This window comes from Ranitomeya imitator, chromosome 6 (assembly GCF_032444005.1).
Source record: "Ranitomeya imitator isolate aRanImi1 chromosome 6, aRanImi1.pri, whole genome shotgun sequence".
NCBI lineage: Eukaryota > Metazoa > Chordata > Amphibia > Anura > Dendrobatidae > Ranitomeya > Ranitomeya imitator.
The window spans coordinates 168408581-168436235 of record NC_091287.1 but is presented as its reverse complement, the minus strand read 5'-3'; the positions used below and the strand labels follow the sequence as shown (position 1 = coordinate 168436235).

Sequence of the window (27655 nt, the reverse complement as noted above, 5' to 3'; positions counted from 1 at the left end):
CATTACCCTCAATCACTTTCTCAGTTCCTTCTTGTACCACAAACATCCAGTTTTTGCCATAGTAATAGACAACTTTCCTTTTTCAACGTAACAAAAATAAATCAGAATTCACTTTCTCTGTTAATCCTTAATTTGCTATATATCAACCACTCAACTTGAAGCAGGCAAATCTTTTACCAATCTTTCAATTACACTGATAACCAAACAATCTCTTTCAAGTTTCCTTCTAAAACTAGGCACAATATTTTACCTTAAACTTACAATATTTCTTTCTACTTCAATACAATATTGTACTATTGCTTTAAATAAAGCACAGATCTCCCAGCACATACTACACAAGGATAGAAAATTCAGAGAGGATGCAGCTTTGTGCCCCCTCCATACCAGAAACACAGAACAGATAACAACATCACAGCATTCCTCAACACAGAAAGAAAGCAATAGCGCAGCTGTTTGACCTACCCCTCCCATCGGATATTTTGGAAATCTACACACAGAAGCAGAATACAGCAGTTCTCAGACTTAATTAATTTCTACAAAACCTTCATCACACAATTCATATACCAGAACACCTTAGAAAAACCAATGATTGAGAATATTTTCCTCATCTTTGGGCTAACAATATCAGATTCAACACACAAATTCAAAGTCTTCTCTAACTTCCATGGAAACATGATTCTCCTTTAGAGCTAAATATCCTTACTTTGTCGTGCATAGTACCAGAGCGGCCGTATATAGTCTATTTCACTAGGTTTACCTGTCCCCCGCTGGGACAACCCATAAACGCGGTACTCAGTGAAAGGAGGAGGGCGTCTTAGACATTCCCTCCGGATACCTCTGGATATATATATTGTATACTTCTATATATTCCTGAGTTACGCATCCTACCCAATCTTCGATCACCTCACCGCGCCTGATTCTAACAATGATCAGGAATTCAGGATATTTTGACTATAAAGAGAATTACATCACTGGTCAATCCGGGGTATCCGTTCCTTATGAGGTACGGTTCGAGCACTGGGCTCCCAACGGAACTACACCTCTGTATGATTCCACCCAAAAATCACCCCACCATCGGGGACAAACCTTAGATCCTCTTTGCAGCACAAACACAGGAAAACCACACCAAACGGCCAGTCTGGAAAGTATAACTGCCAACTTACCGTGGTTGTTGTGGGGGATGATCAGTCCCAATTTTCCAGTGCCTCTGTCCGGTCCGAAGGTCCTTTGTCTGGTTGTCCTCCGGGGGGCAGAGGCGTTCCTGTTTGGGGCCCCACGTTGGGCGCCAAGCTGTTGAGGGAGGATCTAAATTGACCCGTCACGGTTGACTCAGTGATTTCCAAATTAATCTACAGGGCGTTGCCGGCAACTGAAAATGACCAGACGGAGACTCGTGCCTCTGTATGGGGGATCGAGCAGATCTCTGGGCCCCCGTTTATTGTGTATGAGTTTTCATAGTCATAGAAATTATATTTCAACCAATCAGCATAAGAATACGCTCACAGTTCTTAACCTATAAGAATACAGGAAAAACTTAACCCATGAGGATACAGGAAAAATGGAAACTACAGATATGGTCGTGTCTTTTTGGCATAAAAAAGATATTAACAGATGCCTCAGTCTTGTATAGCGATACACCCACGAGTCTCTTATCTGGCTCGAGTAAGAAAACTCAAGGTCTTTATACCAATTATAAACCATAGCCTAGTTGAATAACAGGCTTGTGAAAAACAAGATAAAATTACTTCATGGCAGCTGTAACCTTCTATATAATTAAATAACATAATTTATCTTTGACCAACAAGAAAATGGAGTCAAAGCACAAAATGGAGAATCTTTCATAATTTGTTCTTTCACAGGTGCATTAAGAGAAGTGCTGTTATTGTGCCAAACAGCAGGTTCAAACCCAGACTCACAATCTGGGCTGATTAAAACATCTCTCAGCACAATGTGTGCTGGAGCATGCTTCTCAGAGTCTTACATCACTAGGGCTTTGCATCTCAGGGACACATACCTCTCGTTCACGACCTGTCCAGCTGCCACCTTACAGGATACAGATGGCAGCAGCAGTTCAGTATTAGGGTGACAGCAGGATGAGGAGTTTGTGCAGGTTGAGAATAAATGGGGACGGTGCTGGAAATGTGAGAAGTCAAATGTGTTTTTGTTGTAATTATTATTATTTATTTATATAGCACCATTGATTCCATGGTGTTGTACATGAGAAGGGGTTACATACAAATTACAAATATCACTTACAGGTAGCAAACTAACAATTACAGGCTGATACAGAGTGGCAAGGAACCTGCCCTTTCGAGTTTACATTGTACAGGATGGTGGGGAAGGAGACCGTAGGTTGAGGGTTGCAGCAGCTCCGGTGTTGGTGGGACGGTAGCTCCAGTAGTGGTGAGGAGGCAGCGGGGTCATTGCAGGCCGTAAGCTTTCCTCAAGAGGTGGGTTTTCAGGTTCCATCTGAAGGATCCAAATGTGGTTGATAGTCGGACGTGTTGGGGCAAAGAATTCCAGAGGATGGGGGATATTCGGGAGAAGTCTTGGAGGTGGTTGGGTGAGGAGCGAATAAGTGTGGAGGAGAGAAGGAGGTCTTGGGAGGACCGGAGATTACATGAGGGAATGCACTGCCCCAGGGTCCTGGTCGTTGCAGTATTATAATTCTCCTCTAGGGGGGAGTGATGTTACATTTGGAGGCAGAGAAGGACAACCGAATCCAGGTATCACAAACATGCAACACATTTCACACTCCAGGCCACCAGGGTGAGCTATGCTCCTATTTATTAGGGCACTCTTCACACTTAGGTAAAACTGGTTGCCTGGAGAGGAAGTTAATAAAGGCACGAATGATTGACCTCATGGAGACCAAAACATCCAACACCGCGGAGACACCATCATGTGTTTCTCAATGCAGTGATCCAGAACACTGCCCCCAAATATGCAAATGCATGTAGAGGAGCTGCGGAGACACCATCACGTGTTTCTCAACGCAGGCAGTGAATAGCCAGGCCTTTCCCCGGGAAGGAACAACCAAGGGAAGGGCAGCATCCAATAAAGGAAAACACCCAATAAAGGAAAACCACCTATGCCAAGCATGGTATCCATCCACAGACAGCTGTTCCGAAACAGCTGTCTGTGGATGGATACCATGCTTGGCATAGGTGGTTTTCCTTTATTGGATGCTGCCCTTCCCTTGGTTGTTCCTTCCCGGGGAAAGGCCTGGCTATTCATTGCCTGCATTGAGAAACACGTGATGGTGTCTCCGCAGCTCCTCTACATGGAGAGGAAGTTAGGCAGTTGCTGGCTGAGCTTCGCTCAGGTAGTTGGTCCCTCACAGGGGTGGGAGCCTGACAGAGGCCTAGACAGAAGGACACGGGGCTGTGCCTGCCCTAAGTGTGGCAGTTCCTAAGAAAGGACATAAAAAGAGAACTGTATTGTAGAGAGGGTGAAGAAGTCATAGCAAAGCAGTGGATACCAGGAGGAGTTCTGCCCTACACAGGCTGCCTCCTTCTGAAGCGCAGGATCCCGGTAGCCGAAACACAGAGGGAGCAACAGTTCTTTATGCCTTGCTACAAAGACCGGCAAGACAGCTAATTTCACGTTACTGAACCGCCCCTACACCCAGGAGGCAAGGTGGCACGGCTTAGAGGCTGGGGCATGATAGAGTCCCTGTAAAACGCCTCAAGCCACCGGTCATACGGGTTTGTCCTATCCATCTGGGGGACAGAGAGAGAGAGAGAGACATAACATCTACAACATCTGTGAGGACCTTATGAGAAGCTTAGCAGTAAGGGACTACAACACCGCAGCGCTAGAGGAAGGCTACTGATTTCTACCTGGACAAGGGGACTCTGGATTTGCCTCCAAACCGACCGGACTCTGGCACTCTGGACTGTGGATGCTGAAATCTTCATTAAAAGGTAGAGACTGCAACCTTGTGTCCTCGTTCTTCACTGCACCTCTCACCATCCACCATCTACACACTGGGAAGCCCTGGGGACATACTTCACCTGTGGGAAGGTATACCATCTAGCTGCCATAACATCACCCCAGCGAACCCCTTAAAGCAGCGTCGGTCACCCTGACTGAATAGCACAGGTGGCGTCATGAACATTTCCCCTTGAAAGACCTTTCCCTTTTACATGGACGTCCCAGGGTCACGGACCGGGTCAGTCACCGTGACATCCCCCTGTGAACCGAAGAACCCGGTACCGAGTACCCCACCGCCCTTTGGGGTGCTCCAGGAAGATATCGGGAGATTAGCTCAGAGATATATGGAGGAGACAGGTTATGGATGGCTTTGTAGGTCAGTATTACTGTAGTAATTTGAACTGGATACTCTGAGGGAATGGGAGCCTGTGAAGAGATTTGCAGAGGGGAGAATCGGAGGAGTAGCGAGGAGAGAGATGAATTAGTCGGGCAGCAGAGTTAAGGATGGACTGGAGAGGTGCAAGGGTGTTAGCAGGGAGGCCACAGAAAAGGATGTTGCAGTAGTCAAGGCGGGAGATGAAAAGGGCATGCACAAGCATTTTAGTACAGGTCCTTCTCAAAAAATTAGCATATAGTGTTAAATTTCATTATTTACCATAATGTAATGATTACAATTAAACTTTCATATATTATAGATTCATTATCCACCAACTGAAATTTGTCAGGTCTTTTATTGTTTAAATACTGATGATTTTGGCATACAACTCCTGATAACCCAAAAAACCTGTCTCAATAAATTAGCATATCAAGAAAAGGTTCTCTAAACGACCTATTACCCTAATCTTCTGAATCAACTAATTAACTCTAAACACATGCAAAAGATACCTGAGGCTTTTATAAACTCCCTGCCTGGTTCATTACTCAAAACCCCCATCATGGGTAAGACTAGCGACCTGACAGATGTAAAGAAGGCCATCATTGACACCCTCAAGCAAGAGGGTAAGACCCAGAAAGAAATTTCTCAACAAATAGGCTGTTCCCAGAGTGCTGTATCAAGGCACCTCAATGGTAAGTCTGTTGGAAGGAAACAATGTGGCAGAAAACGCTGTACAACGAGAAGAGGAGACCGGACCCTGAGGAAGATTGTGGAGAAGGACCGATTCCAGACCTTGGGGAACCTGAGGAAGCAGTGGACTGAGTCTGGTGTGGAAACATCCAGAGCCACCGTGCACAGGCGTGTGCAGGAAATGGGCTACAGGTGCCGCATTCCCCAGGTAAAGCCACTTTTGAACCATAAACAGCGGCAGAGGCGCCTGACCTGGGCTACAGAGAAGCAGCACTGGACTGTTGCTAAGTGGTCCCAAGTACTTTTTTCTGATGAAAGCAAATTTTGCATGTCATTCGGAAATCAAGGTGCCAGAGTCTGGAGGAAGACTGGGGAGAAGGAAATGCCAAAATGCCTGAAGTCCAGTGTCAAGTACCCACAGTCAGTGATGGTGTGGGGTGCCATGTCAGCTGCTGGTGTTGGTCCACTGTGTTTCATCAAGGGCAGGGTCAATGCAGCTAGCTATCAGGAGATTTTGGAGCACTTCATGCTTCCATCGGCTGAAATGCTTTATGGAGATGAAGATTTCATTTTTCAGCACGACCTGGCACCTGCTCACAGTGCCAAAACCACTGGTAAATGGTTTACTGACCATGGTATTACTGTGCTCAATTGGCCTGCCAACTCTCATGACCTGAACCCCATAGAGAATCTATGGGATATTGTGAAGAGAAAGTGGAGAGACGCAAGACCCAACACTCTGGATGAGCTTAAGGCCGCTATTGAAGCATCCTGGGCCTCCATAACATCTCAGCAGTGTCACAGGCTGATTGCCTCCATGCCACGCCGCATTGAAGCAGTCATTTGTGCCAAAGGATTCCCGACCAAGTATTGAGTGCATAACTGAACATTATTATTTGATGGTTTTTTTGTTTGTTATTAAAAAACACTTTTATTTGATTGGATGGGTGAAATATGCTAATTTATTGAGACAGGTTTTTTGGGTTATCAGGAGTTGTATGCCAAAATCATCAGTATTAAAACAATAAAAGACCTGACAAATTTCAGTTGGTGGATAATGAATCTATAATATATGAAAGTTTAATTGTAATCATTACATTATGGTAAATAATGAAATTTAACACTATATGCTAATTTTTTGAGAAGGACCTGTAGATTGACAGCTGAGGAAAGGATGTATTCTGGAGATATTTTTGAGCTGGAGGTGGAAAGAGCTTGGATGTGCAGTTTGAAGGACAGGGTAGAGTCAAGGGTTACTCCGAGGCAGCGGACTTCTCTTCTCTGTAATCTCTGCAGACATTGGTCTAGGCCAAATGGAAAATATGTGAAAAATGAATGACTCCATCAGAAAGAAAGTCATCTGTAAATCACCATCTATGATTGTACTGTAATAACTTGTATGTTCTGCAGGACTGGTATCTACTACTATATGGTCATCAAATGGCAGTAGTATCAGTGTGCCACCATAGTTGTGATCAGGATTACAGGTTAGGGGCCCACTCAGATGATTCACCCTACCCCGAGCTGAACCCCCAGCTATGCCTCTCAGCCCTGCTTTTTTGTCTTGGACGCAATGACAACTGAAGATTGGTCTACAGCTTACGTGGACAATATCATCAAGAGGTCTTCACAAGAGGACATGAAAGTGTCCCACAACCCATTTTTCAACATGACAATGCCAGGCTCCTTGTGCTACTGTGAGCAGCCTGTATGATTTAACTGTGCTACTATGGCCTCCATCATATCCAGATTTGTCACCCATCGTGTAGATGTCTTTTGTCAGCAATTAAACAGGGAGATTCCAGCAGATCATCTTGGATGCTTTGGGTGACCAAAAGCATTCAGTATGGCAGAACATTCCTCAGACAACTATTAATAACCTTTTTGATAGCATACCAATGCATGTAAGTGTTTGCATTTCTTCGTGTGGCGCTAATACTTAATATATAATCACTGTCAACTTTTCCATCTTAAGGTTGCAATTTCAATGTTCAGGAGTGTGTATACTGCAACACCACACTGCTGCAGTATATGGTGAAAAACACAGTATCCTATGTGCACACTCTGTGGTTGGAATTCAGGGGGGCATTCAGCATGCCATGTTCAACAATGACATAGCATGTTCAGCTAATGGGATCTGATGCATGCAAGCATCGGCAACTGCACCATTTAGAAGCCACTGTTACAAATCGACAGCGGCATTTAAATGTTTAAGAGCAGCAATCGGTTTTAGCTTCGACAACTACTGTTAGACACAGATGTCTGCTATTTAATGTAATCTACATCTACAACGTGTTGTGGGAGCTCAGCTACTGAGCCCTCTCTCCAGACAGGCAAGCCATCAATGACATACCTATACGTAATTTCTTTTAACCCCTTCCTGACATGAGCCGTATATATACTCTGCTGCAGGAGCTGCATTGCCACAAAGTGAAGTATATTTACTGCGCCGCTATTTCTGATCACGGCGCTGCATCGCCAGATACCGACTTAAGATGGCTGTAGGCCATCCCTGCACGTCTCACCGTGGGGCTGTACCCCCCCCCCCCCCCCCCCCCTGCGTCGGCCCCTTTAGGAGGAAAACCAGGAGAGGGGGCAGGAGGAGGAAGAAATACCAGCTTTGACCACAAGAGAAAGCATCCTGGACATTAATGATATTCCTGCTGTTTCTCAGATCATTAATCTGACAGACCATTCATTGGACGCTGCTGCTGTTTCTGTCCTGTCTAAAGGTTTGGGATTTTGTTTACCTGGTGATTTTGATTTCATTGATTTTAAAGTTGATATGTTTAAAGGTACCGTCACACTGAACGATATCGCTAGCGATCCGTGACGTTGCAGCGTCCTGGCTAGCGATATCATTGAGTTTGACAGGCAGCAGCGATCAGGCCCCTGCTGTGCCATCGTTGGTCGGCGCAGAAAGTCCAGAACTTTATTTCGTCGCTGGACTCCCTGCAGACATTGCTGAATCGGCGTGTGTGACGCCGATTCAGTGATGTCTTCACTGGTAACCAGGGTAAACATCGGGTTACTAAGCGCAGGGCCGCGCTTTGTAACCCGATGTTTACCAGCGTAAAAGTAAAAAAAAAAAAAAAACACTACATACTTACCTTCCGCTGTCTGTCCCCGGCGTTCTGCTTCTCTGCACTGTCAGCGCCGGCCAGCCGGAAAGCAGAGCACAGCGGTGACGTCACCGCTGTGCTTTCCGGCCGCTGTGCTTACACAGTGCAGAGAAGCACAGCGCCGGAGGACAGACAGCGGAATGTAAGTATGTAGTGTTTTTATTTTTTTTTACTTTTACGCTGGTAACCAGGGTAAACATCGGCCCTGCGCTTAGTAACCCGATGTTTACCCTGTACACATAGGGTGGTGGGCACCATCCATGCAAAATATTGCACTAAAAGATGGGGAGGGGGGGGGGGGTCAACCCGAGCTTGACTGATTAAGTACAACCAAACAAAAAAGAAGAAACAGCATCAGGCTATATAGCAGGGACCACCACTAATATAATACACATGTAATTTTATTTGTCAACCAAAAAAACACACAAACATTTTGCATAGTGTGCCTATTATCTGTATATCTTGCTTACCTCATTCACCATGTCCAGGGGTGGCGGTTCCTTTTTTGGTACCCATGATTCATTTGAGTTGAGGTTTTAAATGTTTTTAATTGTTGGTGTTTGTGTGTTTTTTTGGTTGACAAATAAAATTACATGTGTATTATATTAGTGGTGGTCCCTGCTATATAGCTTGATGCTGTTTCTTCTTTTTTGTTCCGATGTTTACCCTGGTTACCAGGGAACCGGCATCGTTGGTCGCTGGAGAGCTGTGTGACAGCTCTCCAGCAACCAAACAGCGACGCTGCAGCGATCGACATCGTTGTCGGTATCGCTGCAGCGTCGCTTAGTGTGACGGTACCTTAAGACTACTAGGAAGATACATTTATGTAAAACCTTTGCAAACAGCAATAGTTAATACTGCTATATGCTGCGGGGGCAGTGTTCTATACAACGTGGCTGCTATATACTGCGTGGGCTGTGCTATATATTACGTGGCCAGTGTTATATACTGCGTGGGCTGTGTTATATAGTACATGGCTGTTATATACTGCGTGGCCACTGTTATATATTGCGTGGCCTGTATTAACGCATCGGGTATTCTACAATATGTATGTATATAGCAGCCACATAGTATGTAGCACAGGCCACATAGTATTTGTCTGCTATATACTACATGGCTCCTATATACTATGTGGCTGCTATATACATACATAAATACATATTCTAGAATACCCGATGTGTTAGAATCGGCCCACCATCTAGTACAGTGGTCCCCAACCTTTCTGACCTTGAGAGCCACATTCAGCTTAGAGGGTCGTGAGCTACATTCAGCACTGAGAGGGTCGCGAGCCACATCCAGCTCCCACCCTGTTCAAAGTAGTGTCTACCAAAGCCCCCATTAGGCTAGGTTCACATTGCGTTTACAGCAGCCCGTTCAACACATATACGTTAACGGGCCACTGTAAACGCAAGTGCCGGTATGGCAGCATGCTAGCGCAGATAGGTGACGGAGCCGGAAACGCTGCAGCCCGCGTCTCGGGGTCCGTCACTCAATGATGGCACATGGCTAGTGCACGCCCATTATGGGTGTGCACTAGCGATGCGGCCGACATTGTATTCATTGGCGGCGTTAACGGACTACGCTACACCGCGTTATGCCGCAGTGTAACGTAGTCCGTCTAACGGACGAGATGAACGCAATGTGAACCCAGCCTTACAGGTATAATGATAAGCAAAGCTTTTCCACAGAAATCACTCCAGAGCAGTACACTGAGATCCAGGGGTTCCCACAATACCTCCATTCAGTATTCTCCCAACACACTGTCACATCCATCTTTGAGCACCTCCTCTAACAGGTAGTACAACCCTCCAGCGTACCTAAAACATCTCTAAACCCCTAAGACCAGTAAATGTACATCCAGATCTGCAATTCTGTGCAGGGCTACTCACAAAATTCACCATTTTGAGATGTGCTTTTCATACCTGTTTGCTAGACCAGGACCTAATGCATCAAGCTGACAGACAGTCGCGATCCACAATTCATGGGTCCGCGAGCCACATGTGGCTCCCGAGCTACAGGTTGGGGAACCCTGATCTAGTATATATATATATATATATATATATATTAGTATTTCAATATTTTCATATTGTAGAGGTATACACTGGGTCATAAAAGGACAGTGCAGAGATATTAAAACTGGAATATATAAGAATAAATGGGAAAAATATACGTACATCTCATTTTGATGGCAGTTCCCACTGGGGAAGTTTATTTTGGTTTCTAATTAGTAACGGGCATCAGAAAAACACCCTTGCACAAAAATTTAGTGACTTTTGCATCAAGGAATACATTTACCCTGGTCTTGTACTGATTATGGATGTTGAGGATGAGGATAACACCAAACAGACAAAATCAGGAAGCGGATAGCCATGTGTGGTTGGGATAGAGGTGCATGACAATACACCGCCACAAAAAAAAAAAAAGACATTGTATTAGAGGTTATGTTTCGCTGTTTTCACTTGGTGGTGTACAGAAATCTTGCCCACTCCAGCCCTTGTTCATTTTTATAAGAGTCAGCCTGTCAGCATTTTCAGTTGACAGACGGATGCGCTTATCTGTTATAATTCCACCAGCGGCACTAAAAATCCGCTCTGACAGAACACTAGCAGCAGGGCAGGCCAGGACCCCCAAGGCGTAGAAAGCCAGTTCATGCCACGTGTCCAGCTTGGATACCCAATAATTATAAGGAAAAGAATTTTCCTGTATGTTTAAAAACCTATTTTACCTCACAAAAAGAATCAGCTGTGATCCCCTGCTGTAATGTCTGTATTCTCTTTTGCTGCCTCCCCTGCTCAGGAGCCGTGGTACGATCAGACCATGTCCCTGTAGGGTCAGACACAGCCATTACACAGTGCACAGCAGGGGCACATTTATAAGATTATCTCAGCACAAGAACATTTTATTTGAACATCCAATTGTGAAATTTATTATACCAATATCTAATTAAAATGTACTTTGTTTCTGGAAAAACCCCTTTCATCATGCAAAATGTTTCTGCAGTCAGCCATTCTATTACAAGAAAGAAAAAACAAAATTCATAACAAAACATAAATCTTTTATTTTAGAAGCACAAAGATGAATACAAGCATTGTATCAAAATAAAGAATCCATATAATCCTCCAAAATCCCCATCATGAAGATATGGAAAACAATTCTCCACTTCACCCTTGAAGAGGCCTAACAAAAAATATAAATAAAGCTGCGGTAACTTGTTATGCTTCACAATCCATTTATACCTCGGGGCCTTCTCCTCCAGGTACAAGCTGAAGAGGAAATACAGACGTTAGTAAGAAAACCATATACAATGCAAACAGATGCATCTATTCATGTACTGTGCGTAAGTTATTACTTTTTCTATAAATTATATGGAAATTATTCAAGTAAAACAACTGCCATACAGAGCATCAAATGAGAGAGCATTATTTGTAGTTTCTGGTCATTTCATTTACTGCAAGCAAGTGCCAAATTTATAAAGCGATTCTTTTATTTTTATAGGTTGGGCAGCGATTGCAATCAGGTGAAAACCTGTATTTACCACAGTTAGGTATCATTCAATTATCTGACATTTTATAGGGAACCTGTCACTTTGGTAAACCCCATTTACCTGCAGATATAGAGATAATCTGTAGATAAGTAGTACTGCATTGCTCTCTGGCTGCCTTAATAAAAAAGTGGCTACTGGGGAAAACTAACTTACCGTATATACTCGCGTATAAGCCGAGATTTTCAGCCCATTTTTTTGGGCAGAAAGTCCCCCTCTTGGCTTATACTCGAGTCATACCCAGGAGTCGGCATGGGAGGGGGAGCTGTCTATTTATACTCACCTACTCCCGGCAGCTTCTTCCTGTACTGAGCGGTCACATGGTACCGCTCATTACAGTAATGAATATGTGGCTCCACCTCCCATAGGGGTGGAGCCGCATATTCATTACTGTAATGAGCGGTAACGGTGACTGCTCAGAACAGGGAGAAGTTGCAGCGCCGGGGAAGCCAGGGACCGCGCCACGAGCAGGTGAGTATAGCGGGGAGGGGAGCGCTGCGCGATATTCACCTGTTCCTTGTTCCAGCCACTGCTCCGTCTTCTGCAGTGACGCTCAGGTCAGAGGGCGCGGTGACGTGGTTAGTGTGCTCCCTCTGCTGAACGTCAGTGCAGAAGACGCTGAAGATGGAGCGGCGCCGGAACGAAGTCAGGTGAATATTGAAAGTGCCGGGAGCCTGAGCGACGGAGAGGTGAGTATGTGATTTATTTATTTTTTATCGCAGCAACAGCAAATGGGGCAAGTGTCTGTATGGAGCCATAACGTTTGTGCAGCACTGTATGGGGCCATATCGTTTATGCAGCATTATATGGGGCCACGTTTGTGCAGCACTATATGGGGCCATAACATTTGTGCAGCACTATATGGGGCTATATCGTTTGTGCAGCATTATATGGGGCTATATCGTTTGTGCAGCATTATATGGGGCCATATCGTTTGTGCAGCACTATATGGGGCCATAACGTTTGTGCAGCACTATATGGCGCAATTATCTTTATGGAGCATCTTATGGGGCCATTATTAACCTTTATGCAGGATTATATGGGGCATATTTTAATATGGAGCATCTTATGGGGCCATCATAAACTTTATGGAACATTATATGGGGCTCCTGATTCAATATGGATATTCAAAAACACTTAACCTACTGATGTCTCAATTAATTTTACTTTTATTGGTATCCATTTTTACTTTTGACATTTACCGGTAGCTGCTGCATTTTCCACCCTAGGCTTATACTCGAGTCATTAAGTTTTCCCAGTTTTTTGTGGCAAAATTAGGGGGGGGGGGGGGGTCGTTTTATACTCGGGTCGGCTTATACTCGAGTATATATGGTATTTCTTCCCAGGTGCTGCCCAATTTCAGTCTTGAGGGAGTGAGTGCAGCCATCGCTCACTATACTGTAAGCCGGCTAGCAGACTGACATATTGCTCTGCAGCAAATCTGTGCACAGCGAGTTATCAAGTAAAGTCCTGGGGTGTGCTACTTTCACTTTCCAGCATTTTACATCAGGATTAGGCTGCCGTCACACTAGCAGTATTTGGTCAGTATTTTACATCAGTATTTGTAAGTCAAAACCAGGAGTGGGTGATAAATGCAGAAGTGGTGGATATGTTTCTACTATACTTTTCCTCTAGTTGTTCCACTCCTGGTTTTGGCTTACAAATACTGATGTAAAATACTGACCAAATACTGCAAGTGTGACGACAGCCTTAGGCCGGCATCATACTAGCGAGTTTTACGGACGTATGAGCGCATAAAATACGTCCGTAAAACACGCATTACACACGGCCCAATTATTCTCTATGCCCCTGCTCCTATCTGCCGTATTCTACTGATCCGTATTATACGGCTTTCTACGGCCGTAGAAAATCGCAGCATGCTGCGTTTGTCACCGTATTGCGCAAAAAAAAAAAAAAACCCACCAATGAAAGTCTATGGAAGTCAGAAAAATACGGATTACACACGGACCAGTAGTGTGACTTGCGAGAAATACGCAGCGGTGTTAGAGATAAAAGCCGTCAATTCAGCGCTGGTGTACAGTAAAATCACACTGACAGCTTTAGCTTTAAAGCCAGTAATTCAGTTGCCGGCTTTTGCTTTCTCCTTCCTAAACCCGACATGATGTGAGACATGGTTTACATACAGTAAGCCATCTCATGTCCCCATTTTTTTTGCATATTCCACACTACTAATGTTAGTAGCGTGTATGTGCAAAATTTGAGCTCTGTAGCTATTAAATTAAAGGGTTAAATGGCTGAAAAAATTGGCGTGGGCTCCCGCGCAATTTTCTTCGCCAGAGTAGTAAAGCCAGTGACTGAGGGCAGATATTAATAGCCTAGAGAGGGTCCACGGTTTTTGGCCCCCCCCCTGGCTAAAAAACATCTGACCCCAGCCACCCCAGAAAAGGCACATCTGGAAGATGCGCCTATTCTGGCACTTGGCCACTCTCTTCCCATTCCCCTGTAGCGATGGGATATGGGGTAATGAAGGGTTAATGTCACCTTGCTATTTTAAGGTGACATTAAGCCACATTAATAACGGAGATGCGTCAATTATGACACCTATCCATTATTAATCCAATAGTAGTAAAGGGTTAAAAAAAACAAACACATTAAAAAGTATTTTAATGAAATAAACACAAAGGTTGTTGTAATATTTTATTGTTCTCTCAATCCACCTGAAGACCCTCGCTCTGTAACAAAGAAAAAATAATAAACCAACAATACACATACCTTCCGAAGATCTGTAACGTCCCACGATGTAAATCCATCTGAAGGGGTTAAAATATTTTACAGCCAGGAGCTCTGCTATAATGCAGCTGTGCTCCTGGCTGTAAAACCCCGGGGAATGAAGGTAATGTAGGTCAATGACCTATATTTACCTTCATTCGCGGTGATGCGCCCTCTGCTGGATGTCCCTCGAGCGTGGGAACTTTCCTGGAAAGCTCCCAGGCTCGAGTTCATATGAGGACAACCAGCAGAGGGCGCATCACCGCGAATGAAGGTAAATATAGGTCATTGACCTACATTACCTTCATTCCCCGGGGTTTTACAGCCACGAGCACCGCTGCATTATAGCAGAGCTCCTGGCTGTAAAATATTTTAACCCCTTCAGATGGATTTACAGCGTGGGACGTTACAGATCTTCAGAAGGTATGTATATTGTTGGTTTATTATTTTTTCTTTGTTACAGAGCGAGGGTCTTCAGGTAGATTGAGAGTAGAATAAAATATTACAACAACCTCTGTGTTTTATTTCATTAAAATACTTTTTAATAATGTGTTTGTGTTTTTTAACCCTTTACTACTATTGGATTAATAATGGATAGGTGTCATAATTGACGCATCTCCGTTATTAATGTGGCTTAATGTCACCTTACAATAGCAAGGTGACATTAACCCTTCATTACCCCATATCCCACTGCTACACAGGAATGGGAAGAGAGTGGCCAAGTGCCAGAATAGGCGCATCTTCCAGATGTGCCTTTTCTGGGGTGGCTGGGGGCAGATGTTTTTAGCCAGGGGGGCCAATAACCATGGACCCTCTCCAGGCTATTAATATCTGCCCTCAGTCACTGGCTTTACTACTCTGGCAGAGAAAATTGCGCGGGAGCCCACGCCAATTTTTTCAGCCATTTAACCCTTTAATTTAATAGCTACAGAGCCCAAATTTTGCACATACACACTACTAACATTAGTAGTGTGGAATATGCAAAAAAATGGGGATATGAGATGGTTTACTGTATGTAAACCATGTCTCATATGTCGGGTTTAGGAGGGAGATAGCAAAAGCCGGCAACTGAATTACCGGCTTTAAAGCTATCTCGCGCTGTATGAAAAATTAATATATATATATATATACACATATATGTGTCTACTGAGATATATATATATATATATATATATATATATATATATATATATATTTTTATGATTTTTTGAGCCCATGGATACATTGTAAATCCGTATGTTGGTTTTGCAAGCCTGCGAGAAAAACACACAGTACGGATGCCATACGGATTACGTACAGAGGATGCCATGCGCAAAATACGCTGACACACCCTGCCTACGGAGGAGATACGGACCACTATTTTGGGGACTTTTATGCGTATTACGGCCGTAATATACGGACCGTATATTTATACGCTGAGTGACGCCGGCCTTAGTCTGTAAAAAAACAGGAATTAACACAAACATGGAAGAGGTACAAGACAATAAAAAAAATAAATAATGATTTCGGTCACCTACCATTGTTATATTGTTTCCATTTAGCAGAATTTGATCTAGCTTTGTAATCCGTCGTCCTTCAGGTGTGATCTCACTAAAGCAGAAGAGAAATACACACATTATTAAGTCAACAAGTATCATTTCTTGGTGAACTCAACCCTATCTAGAAAATCTAATTAGAATCTATAAAGAAAACTGAACACGTAGGGCCATCCACAAGGGCCAGATAGGCTAGGCTTGACTTTCTTTACATTGTGGACACTGCTGTAGAAATACTGTAGATTTATCATATATCACATTGCAAAGGCTGTGGATGCCTATATACATAAAGGGTCCAGCAGGCGTGGGCCATAAAAGGCCTTTCTATGTGTACACAGTAGAATTTGTAAGTTAAAGGGGGTTGTCCACTGCTTGAACATCACCTTCTAAAACGCAGTATTACACCATGTAAAAAAAAAAACACTAATAAAATGAATCCCCAGCACCATCGTCACCGGTCATTCTTGCACTGAGTATCTGTTTTTCTTGGTTTAAATTTTACAAGTGGGAACACTGAATTTAAGAAGAGGATGTCCAAGTAGTCAACAACCATTTCAACTTCCAAGGCTTCCATCTACGCTAACAATAATATCCTGATAAACAATGGCCAGTGAAAAAAAAAAGATACATTTTTATTATACTTACAATTCTGTGACATCTTCTAGGACCATATCTGAACAGTAGAGTTAAGGAAGCATGGTAACAAAGGCAAAAAAACCAACTGTGGAAGCATTTACTACTATTAATATGCACTTATTAGTAATAAGTCAATAGACAGCGACTCAGATCTTCTTGCGGTCATTTTTTATATTTTTAAATCCAGATAGCTGCCGTTTAAGTTGCGAGGGTCCACTGGTGACTGATCAATGACCAATAAATACAAGCCCAGACACATCACCTATGTTACGAAAGGCAAGAGAAAGTCCAGAGAAGGTTTCTGAGTTTAGGACTCCTTCACAGACAGGATACCTGCAGGGTTAGTAGACGCTTGTATAATAACACATTTGCTTGCTTTTACTTTGTAGCATTTAAAACATTCTTTTTATTCCTTGAGGGGTCATTTTTATATTTTTCTTTTTTTGCCAAAGTAAAACTGAAATTAAAAGCAAAGAGGAAAAAAAAATCCTCCAAAATATTCAAGAATTAAACACTGAAAAAAATGCTGTGTTAATTCTTGAATTTTTGGACGATTTGTATTCCTTTTTTTGCGGCTTTGCTTTTAATGTTAGTGTTAGGACTTGCAAGTGCGAGGACCCTTGACATGGGTGGCGAGCTTGCATATCTTGGCCAAAATATCAACAGATACCTCATATGTTATGTATATTTTTTGCACGTCATTTTTCAGGGTGCAGCCAAGCCTAGCATATTTGACCTTGTAAACTTTCCCCTATGGCTTCCATTCCTTCTATAATGCTCTCTTCCCCAAATAAATTATGTACACTCACCCGCCCATCTATGTGATGTAAAAGGAAATAGGATTCACTGGACTTGGCCACCTTCAACCATGGCCAATACGGACACGGGCTTACCCACTGAGCCGAACACGGATACACTGACCATTCTACAGCAAGCAATGATGTTGTGTTCCGATACCTCTCCATCCTGGCCAGCATTAACATTTCCACTTATTGGTGCTACACTAGCTTTGTGTGCGCGTTTGTTTAAGTCGCCAGTGTGACGCCAGCCTTAAGCTACAAGTCTGCAGTGACTGACTGACTTGTGTATCCCCACATCACGTTCATTGCCCGCTGTGAGGCTTTTCACATACTGGCCACAGGACCAGCGGTCATATGACTGCAAGTATATGATTCGCACACACTCACCCACATTCTGACAAGATGGGTGCAGCCTTGTTCAATACAAGCGTATTGTGCGAGGCTGGAAACAGTCTGGTTGGAATGCGGCCGTGACTACGCTAATGGCATACTTAGTGACGTGATCGCCGCTCCTGACACCGGAGAATCCTCACAGCTAGTGCAATGTGAGGAGTCACAGAGGGATGTCACACTTGTTTTAAAGAATTGGCAAACTTTGAGGCTGGGTTCACAATTCCATATTTGTGATATAAGATAGTAAAAGAAAAACGTTAATAAGTGGCGGATCCATCACAGGACAAAACCTAAGGGTTTAGCACTCGCTCCTAGATAACCAGGTGCTATACCCCGGCTGACAGCCGCCCGGCCTGGGTGCAGCAGCAAAGGATTTCGAATTTTGCTTAAAAACCACTGGTCTGTGCCGCACATGGCGCGGCGGCGATCACTGGCAGCCTGTGGCACAGAACGGTCATATTAGCGGCTGTTCTGTGCATATGGAGAGTGCGGTGACTGGCGCTACATGGAACCATCATAGCAGCGTGATGCCATAATCCCACTAGACAGCCAGCACTGGAATGTGTCCTTACACACAGGGGGGCGCCGCCCCAGTCACTGACCCCAAGATCACACATGGTAGCAGAGGATGCTGACAAAGTCATCGAAGCCCAGCAGCGTGCCCACAATCTCCTTGTCACTCTTCATCACGATGTGTATACGGGATCCTATACACTTATCCACCAGCTCTATGGAAACACAAAGGGAAGGTTGGAAATCGGTGCGTAGTCTACTAAACAACTACAAGTCCCAGCATAGCTTCAGTCTACAACCATGGCGCTTACGTACCGAGCGGCAGTAGCTGTGACGGGTTGGTGGTGACGTTAGCCGCCATTTTCACAGACGCTCGTACGATCACCCAGATTCTTTTCGTAACTGTCCGCCTCCAAGCACTACGAGCAATCAACCACCGAGACTATAATCTGCGCAGGCGCAGTGACGAACGCTCAGGCCTGACTAATCAATCGCATCCAGCATCACAATATGACGTATCCAGTGGGCGGAGCTTTCCTCTTGCACGTCACGCCGCAGGTGATAAATAGAAGGGACGGTCGTCGTATTGCCGTTCGGTTGACCGCTTGGCGGCGTTTTGTGAAGTGGACGCTGAAGAACTTCAGTAGACATTTATTACACTTTATGAGGGGTCTGCTACAGGTTCATGTACTGTGGACCTGCGCCCGAAAATCACAACATTTAGAACAAATGCTGTGTGAAAAACACATGCTGTGTGCTCGATACCACAACCTGAGGGAGGGCGGCTGCTCGCCTCTCCTAGCTGTAGCCGTATAGCTATCGCACTACAAAATGGCCGCCCGTGCAATACCGCAGTGGAAGGGCTGATGGTGCAGCTTCCAGCTACTGCTCACAGCTGCACACAGAAACCCCGAACACGTGGCCAGTGGAGGAACCATAGATGGGCCAAGCCTTGATGAGATGTGTTCTGACACAAATACCACAATTTGGCAAATACTGATTACATTGATTTTTTTTAAAGATTTTCTCAACATTGGGCGTTCCAATAGGCCTTACTTTGAAATGTGTTATCGCAAATGGACATTGCTGGTACGTCTTGGCGATTATACTAGCACAGGTGCAGCTGAGTGACAACCACGCTCCTGCCTCCATAGCCAATGCCCAAACCCTTCTGGCTGTGTAACTCGGCTAAAAAATCGGATTGCACTCTGACTAGTGTTGTTCTATCATTGTGTGTTCATCTGCGTTTTTAATTTCAGCTCAGATCGGACTGGAAAGAAGTTGCAGCATGCTGCGATTGTAATCAGAAATCGGATCGCATCCCACAATAGAAGTCAATGGGTGCAAGAAAACAATTGCACAGCACTTGCACCATGCAAGTGTCCAGTTTTTACACACCGATCACATTAAAGGGAATCTGTCACCTCATTTTGCTGCTATAAACTGAGGCCACCGCCATTAGGGGCTTAAAGGCCCCTTCACACATAACGATATCGTTAACGATATCGTTGCTATTTGTGACGTAGCAACGATATCGTTAATGAAATCGTTATGTGTGACAGCGACCAACGATCAGGCCCCTGCTGGGAGATCGTTGGTCGCTGAATAAAGTCCAGAACTTTATTTCGTCGCTGGACTCCTGCTGACATCGCTGGATTGGCGTGTGTGACACCGATCCAGCGATGTCTTCACTGGTAACCAGGGTAAACATCGGGTAACTAAGCGCAGGGCCGCGCTTAGTAACCCGATGTTTACCCTGGTTACCATGCTAAAAGTAAAAAAAAACAAACACTACATACTTACCTACCGCTGTCTGTCCTCCAGCGCTGTGCTCTGCACTCCTCCTGTACTGTCTGTGAGCCGGAAAGCAGAGCGGTGACGTCACCGCTCTGCTTTCCGGCTCACAGACAGTACAGGAGGAGAGCAGAGAAGCAGAGCGCAGCGCTGGAGGACAGACAGCGGTAGGTAAGTATCTAGTGTTTGTTTTTTTTTACTTTTAGCATGGTAACCAGGGTAAACATCGGGTTACTAAGCGCGGCCCTGCGCTTAGTTACCCGATGTTTACCCTGGTTACCGGCATCGTTGGTCGCTGGAGAGCGGTCTGTGTGACAGCTCTCCAGCGACCAAACAGCGACGCTGCAGCGATCCGGATCGTTGTCGTTATCGCTGCAGCGTCGCTTAAGGTACCTTCACACATAACGATATCGTTAACGATATCGTTGCTATTTGTGACGTAGCAACGATATCGTTAATGAAATCGTTATGTGTGACAGCGACCAACGATCAGGCCCCTGCTGGGAGATCGTTGGTCGCTGAATAAAGTCCAGAACTTTATTTCGTCGCTGGACTCCTGCTGACATCGCTGGATCGGCGTGTGTGACACCGATCCAGCGATGTCTTCACTGGTAACCAGGGTAAACATCGGGTAACTAAGCGCAGGGCCGCGCTTAGTAACCCGATGTTTACCCTGGATACCATCCTAAAAGTAAAAAAAAACAAACACTAGATACTTACCTACAGCCGTCTGTCCTCCAGCGCTGTGCTCTGCACTCCTCCTGTACTGTCTGTGAGCCGGAAAGCAGAGCGGTGACGTCACCGCTCTGCTTTCCGGCTCCCAGACAGTACAGGAGGAGAGCAGAGAAGCAGAGCGCAGCGCTGGAGGACAGACGGCTGTAGGTAAGTATGTAGTGTTTGTTTTTTTTTTACTTTTAGCATGGTAACCAGGGTAAACATCGGGTTACTAAGCGCGGCCCTGCGCTTAGTTACCCGATGTTTACCCTGGTTACCGGCATCGTTGGTCGCTGGAGAGCGGTCTGTGTGACAGCTCTCCAGCGACCAAACAGCGACGCTGCAGCGATCCGGATCGTTGTCGGTATCGGTGCAGCGTCGCTTACTGTGAAGGGGCCTTTAATGTGAAGGGGCCTTAACTACAGCACTCTGTAATGCTGTAGATAAGCCCCCGATGTATCCTGAAAGATAAGAAAGACAAGTTACATTATACTCACCCAGGGGCGGTCCGCGTCCGATGGGCGTCGTGGTCCGGGTCCAGCACCGCCCATCTTCATGCGCAGATGTCCTCTTCCTTGCTTCTGTGGCGGCTCCTGCGCAGGCGTTATTCTCTGCCTTGTTGAGGGCAGAGCAAAGACCTGCAGTGCGCAGAAGCCGGGAAAGGTCAGAGAGGCTCGGCGCCTACACACTGCAGTACTTTACGCTGCCCTCAACAGGGCAAATCAGAACACCTGCGCAGGAGCCGCAACAGAAGCAAAGAAGAGGACGTCATCGCATGAAGATGGGAGGCGCCGGACTTTCAACGCCCATTGGACCCGAACCAGGACTGCCCCTGGGTGAGTATAAGGCTTCTTTCACACTTCTGTCTTTTTAGATCCATCACAATGCGTCGTTTTGGGAAAAAAACGCATCCTGCAAATGTGCCCGCAGCATGTGTTTTTTTCCCATAGACTTGTATTGCCGACGGATCGCGACGTATGGACACACGTGGCGTCCGTCGTGCACTGGATGCGTCGGTATTTGGCGGACCGTCACAGCGAAAAACGTTCAAGGGAATGTTTTTTCGTACGTCGTGTCCTGCATTTTAAACTGCGCATGCCCGGCCGTAACTCCACTCCCTCCTCCCTGGGAGTTTTCTATGGGCAGCGGACGCGTTGAAACACTGCGTCCGCTGCCCACGTTGTGCAGAAAATCACCACTGTCCGTCGGTACGTTGCTCCGACGCTTTGTGAAGCCTAAGGCCTCTTTCACACTTCCGTCTCTTTTTCCGTCACAATGCGTCGATTTCTGAAAAAAACGGATCCAGCAAATGTTTCTGCTGGATCCGGTTTTTTCTCATAGACTTGTATTAGCGACGGATTGTGACGGATGGCCTTCCATTTCATCCGTCGTACACTGGATCCGTCGTAAAATCGCTGTACGTTGGGCGGAGACAAAGCACATAGAAACTTTTTTGTGCACGTCGGAAAATCGGCAACGACAGATCCTGCACCGTCTGTCATTGGCTATAATGGAAGCCTATGGTCGCAGGATCCGTCACTGTGTGTTAACCCCTATCTGACCTCGGACGGGATAGTACGTCCGAGGTCAGATCCCCTGCTTTGATGCAGGGCTCCGCGGTGAGCCCGCATCAAAGCCGGGACATGTCAGCTGTTTTGAACAGCTGACATGTGCCCGTAATAGGCGCGGGCAGAATCGCGATCTGCCCGCACCTACTAACTAGTTAAATGCGCTGTCAATCGCAGACAGTGGCATTTAACTACCGCATCCGGCCGGGCGGCCGGAAATGACGTCATCGCCGACCCCCGTCACATGATCGGGGGTCGGCGATGCGGCTCCATTGTAACCATAGAGGTCCTTGAGACCTCTATGGTTACTGATCGCCGGTAGCTGTGAGCGCCACCCTGTGGTCGGCGCTCACAGCACACCTCCATTTCTGCTACATAGCAGCGATCAGCAGATCGCTGCTATGTAGCAGAGCCGATCGCGTTGTGCCTGCTTCTAGCCTCCCATGGAGGCTATTGAAGCATGGCAAAAGTTAAAAAAAAAGTTAAAAAAAATGTGAAAAAAATAAAAAAAATATAAAAGTTTAAATCACCCCCCTTTCGCCCCAATCAAAATAAATCAATAAAAAAAAAATCAAATCTACACATATTTGGTATCGCCGCGCTCAGAATCGCCCGATCTATCAATTTAAAAAAAGCATTAACCTGATCGCTAAACGGCGTAGCGAGAAAAAAATTCGAAATGCCAGAATTACGTTTTTTAGGTCGCCACGACATTGCATTAAAATGCAATAACGGGCGATCAAAAGAACGTATCTGCACCAAAATGCTATCACTAAAAACGTCATCTCGGCACGCAAAAAATAAGCCCTCAACCGACCCCAGATCGCGAAAAATGGAGACGCTACGAGTATCGGAAAATGGCGCAATTTTTTTTTTTTAGCAAAGTTTGGAATTTTTTTTCACCACTTAGATAAAAAATAACGTAGTCATGTTAGGTGTCTATGAACTCGTACTGACCTGGAGAATCATAATGTCAAGTCAGTTTTAGCATTTAGTGAACCTAGCAAAAAAGCCAAACAAAAAACAAGTGTGGGATTGCACTTTTTTTGCAATTTCACCGCACTTGGAATTTTTTTCCCGTTTTCTAGTACACGACATGCTAAAACCAATGATGTCGTTCAAAAGTACAACTCGTCCCGCAAAAAATAAGCCCTCACATGGCCAAATTCACGGAAAAATAAAAAAGTTATGGCTCTGGGAAGGAGGGGAGTGAAAAACGAACACGGAAAAATGAAAAATCCCAAGGTCATGAAGGGGTTAAAAGCAGGAATCCAGCGACGGGTTCCATCTTTTGAAATTGAGCATGCGTGGAAGAATTTCCAGGGAAATTCTCTCTCGCTCTCTCTCTCTATTGATGCTGTCTATGCCTATAGATCTTTTATTTTTTTTTATTATTTTTAACATTATATCTTTTTACTATTGATACTGCATAGGCAGCATCAATAGTAAAAAGATGGTCACACTTGTCAAACACTATGTTTGACAAGTGTGACCAACCTGTCAATCAGTTTTCCAAGCAATGCTACAGATCGCTTGGAAAACGCTACGGATCCGTCAAAAAAACGGATCCAGTGCATCAGTTTTATACAATCTGCACAGGATCCATCTTTTCAACATTTTGACGGATTGTGACTGTAAAAAACAGAAATATTTGGCTTATCTACAGCATTACAGAATGCTGTAGATAAGCCCTTAATGGCGGTGGCAGCAGTTTAGAGCGGCAAAATGAGATGAAAGATTCCCTTTAACATCTCTGCGGAAAGGTGGAGAATATTGTTGTTTTTTATTTTAACTCTTTTGTAAAAGACAATGGCATCGGGGGAATGGTTGAGATCGTAAGTATAGTTTACGGTAATTAAGATTTATTATAGGGAACCTGTCACCCCCAAAATCGATGGTGAGGTAAGCTCACCGTCATCAGGGGCTTATCTACAGCATTCTGTAATGCTGTAGATAAGCCCCCCCGATGTAACCTGAAAGAGGAGAAAAAGAGGTTAGATTATACTCACCCAGGGGCGGTCCCGCTGCGGTCTGGTCAAATGGGTGTCACAGGTCCGCTCCGGCGCCTCCCATCTTCATTCCATGACGTCCTCTTCTGGTCTTCACTCCGTGGCTCCGGCGCAGGTGTACTGTTGTGATAGGCAATTCAGTATCACAATGGACATAGCGGTCAGAGCACATACAGTGATCTGACAATAACCCAAAATAATAGAACGAGCTCTGAGACGTGGGAACTCTGCAGACCGCAATCCCTAATCCTCTCCAAACAACACTAGAGGCAGCCGTGGATTGCGCCTAACTCTACCTATGCAACTCGGCACAGCCTGAGAAACTAACTAGCCTGAAGATAGAAAATAAGCCTACCTTGCCTCAGAGAAATACCCCAAAGGAAAAGGCAGCCCCCCACATATAATGACTGTGAGTTAAGATGAAAAGACAAACGTAGGGATGAAATAGATTCAGCAAAGTGAGGCCCGACTTTCTTAACAGAGCGAGGATAGGAAAGATAACTTTGCGGTCTACACAAAACCCTAAAGAAAACCACGCAAAGGGGGCAAAAAGACCCTCCATACCGAACTAACGGCACGGAGGTACACCCTTTGCGTCCCAGAGCTTCCAGCAAAACAATTAGACAAGCTGGACAGAAAAAATAGCAAACAAATAACAAAGAAGAACTTAGCTATGCAGAGCAGCAGGCCAGAGGAATGATCAAGGGAAAAACAAGTCCAACACTGGAACATTGACAGGAAGCATGGATCAAAGCATTAGGTGGAGTTAAGTAGAGAAGCACCTAACGACCTCACCAGATCACCTGAGGGAGGAAACTCAGAAGCCGCAGTACCACCAGCCACCAGCTCCCAGAGAGAATCAGCCGAAGTACCACTTGTGACCACAGGAGGAAGCTCTGCCACAGAATTCACAACAGTACCCCCCCCTTGAGGAGGGGTCACCGAACCCTCACCAGAGCCCCCAGGCCGACCAGGATGAGCCACATGAAAGGCACGAACAAGATCTGGAGCATGGACATCAGAGGCAAAAACCCAGGAATTATCTTCCTGAGCATAACCCTTCCATTTAACCAGATACTGGAATTTCCGTCTTGAAACACGAGAATCCAAAATCTTCTCCACAATATACTCCAATTCCCCCTCCACCAAAACCGGGGCAGGAGGGTCAACAGATGGAACCATAGGTGCCACGTATCTCCGCAACAATGACCTATGGAATACGTTATGTATGGAAAAAGAATCTGGGAGGGTCAGACGAAAAGACACAGGATTAAGAACCTCAGAAATCCTATACGGACCAATGAAACGAGGTTTAAACTTAGGAGAGGAAACCTTCATAGGAATATGACGAGAAGATAACCAAACCAGATCCCCAACACGAAGTCGGGGACCCACACGGCGTCTGCGATTAGCGAAACGTTGAGCCTTCTCCTGGGACAAGGTCAAATTGTCCACTACATGAGTCCAAATCTGCTGCAACCTGTCCACCACAGTATCCACACCAGGACAGTCCGAAGACTCAACCTGTCCTGAAGAGAAACGAGGATGGAACCCAGAATTGCAGAAAAATGGCGAAACCAAGGTAGCCGAGCTGGCCCGATTATTAAGGGCGAACTCAGCCAAAGGCAAAAAGGACACCCAGTCATCCTGATCGGCAGAAACAAAGCATCTCAGATAGGTTTCCAAGGTCTGATTGGTTCGTTCGGTCTGGCCATTAGTCTGAGGATGGAAAGCCGAGGAAAAAGACAAGTCAATGCCCATCCTACCACAAAAGGCTCGCCAAAACCTCAAAACAAACTGGGAACCTCTATCAGAAACGATATTCTCTGGAATGCCATGCAAACGAACCACATGCTGGAAGAACAATGGCACCAAATCAGAGGAGGAAGGCAATTTAGGCAAGGGTACCAGATGGACCATCTTAGAAAAGCGATCACAGATCACCCAAATGACTGACATCTTTTGAGAAACGGGAAGATCTGAAATAAAATCCATAGAGATATGTGTCCAAGGCCTCTTCGGGACCGGCAAGGGCAAAAACAACCCACTGGCACGAGAACAGCAGGGCTTAGCCCGAGCACAAATCCCACAGGACTGCACAAAAGTACGCACATCCCGCGACAGAGATGGCCACCAAAAGGATCTAGCCACTAACTCTCTTACCAAAGATTCCAGGATGACCAGCCAACACCGAACAATGAACCTCAGAGATAACTTTATTCGTCCACCTATCAGGAACAAACAGTTTCTCCGCTGGACAACGATCAGGTTTATTAGCCTGAAATTTTTGCAGCACCCGCCGCAAATCAGGGGAGATGGCAGACACAATTACTCCTTCCTTGAGGATACCCGCCGGCTCAGATAAACCCGGAGAGTCGGGCACAAAACTCCTAGACAGAGCATCCGCCTTCACATTTTTAGAGCCCGGAAGGTACGAAATCACAAAGTCAAAACGGGCAAAAAACAGCGACCAACGAGCCTGTCTAGGATTCAAACGCTTAGCAGACTCGAGATAAGTCAAGTTCTTATGATCAGTCAATACCACCACGCGATGCTTAGCTCCTTCAAGCCAATGACGCCACTCCTCGAATGCCCACTTCATGGCCAGCAACTCTCGGTTGCCCACATCATAATTTCGCTCAGCAGGCGAAAACTTCCTGGAAAAAAAAGCGCATGGTTTCATCACTGAGCAATCAGAACCTCTCTGCGACAAAACAGCCCCTGCTCCAATCTCAGAAGCATCAACCTCGACCTGGAACGGAAGAGAAACATCTGGTTGACACAACACAGGGGCAGAAGAAAAACGACGCTTCAACTCTTGAAAAGCTTCCACAGCAGCAGAAGACCAATTGACCAAATCAGCACCCTTCTTGGTCAAATCGGTCAATGGTTTGGCAATACTAGAAAAATTGCAGATGAAGCGACGATAAAAATTAGCAAAGCCCAGGAACTTTTGCAGACTTTTCAGAGATGTCGGCTGAGTCCAATCATGGATGGCTTGGACCTTAACCGGATCCATCTCGATAGTAGAAGGGGAAAAGATGAACCCCAAAAATGAAACCTTCTGCACACCAAAGAGACACTTTGATCCCTTCACAAACAAAGAATTAGCACGCAGGACCTGAAAAACCGTTCTGACCTGCTTCACATGAGACTCCCAATCATCCGAGAAGATCAAAATGTCATCCAAGTACACAATCAGGAATTTATCCAGGTACTCTCGGAAGATGTCATGCATAAAGGACTGAAACACTGATGGAGCATTGGCAAGTCCGAATGGCATCACTAGATACTCAAA

At 45.3% G+C, this 27655-nt stretch overlaps 1 protein-coding gene across 1 annotated transcript; it reads right to left on the bottom strand.

Moving 5' to 3' along the window:
* Positions 1-11158: 11158 nt before the first annotated feature.
* Positions 11159-18743, bottom strand: LSM5 (LSM5 homolog, U6 small nuclear RNA and mRNA degradation associated). Its single transcript, XM_069730293.1, has 5 exons — positions 18588-18743; positions 18392-18487; positions 16576-16603; positions 15913-15985; positions 11159-11387 (listed from the first exon to the last, which is right to left on the bottom strand). Exons 1-5 carry the CDS (start codon positions 18631-18633, stop codon positions 11355-11357), a joined length of 276 nt encoding a protein of 91 aa, XP_069586394.1. The 5' UTR covers positions 18634-18743; the 3' UTR covers positions 11159-11354.
* Between the last annotated feature and the right edge of the window lie 8912 nt (positions 18744-27655).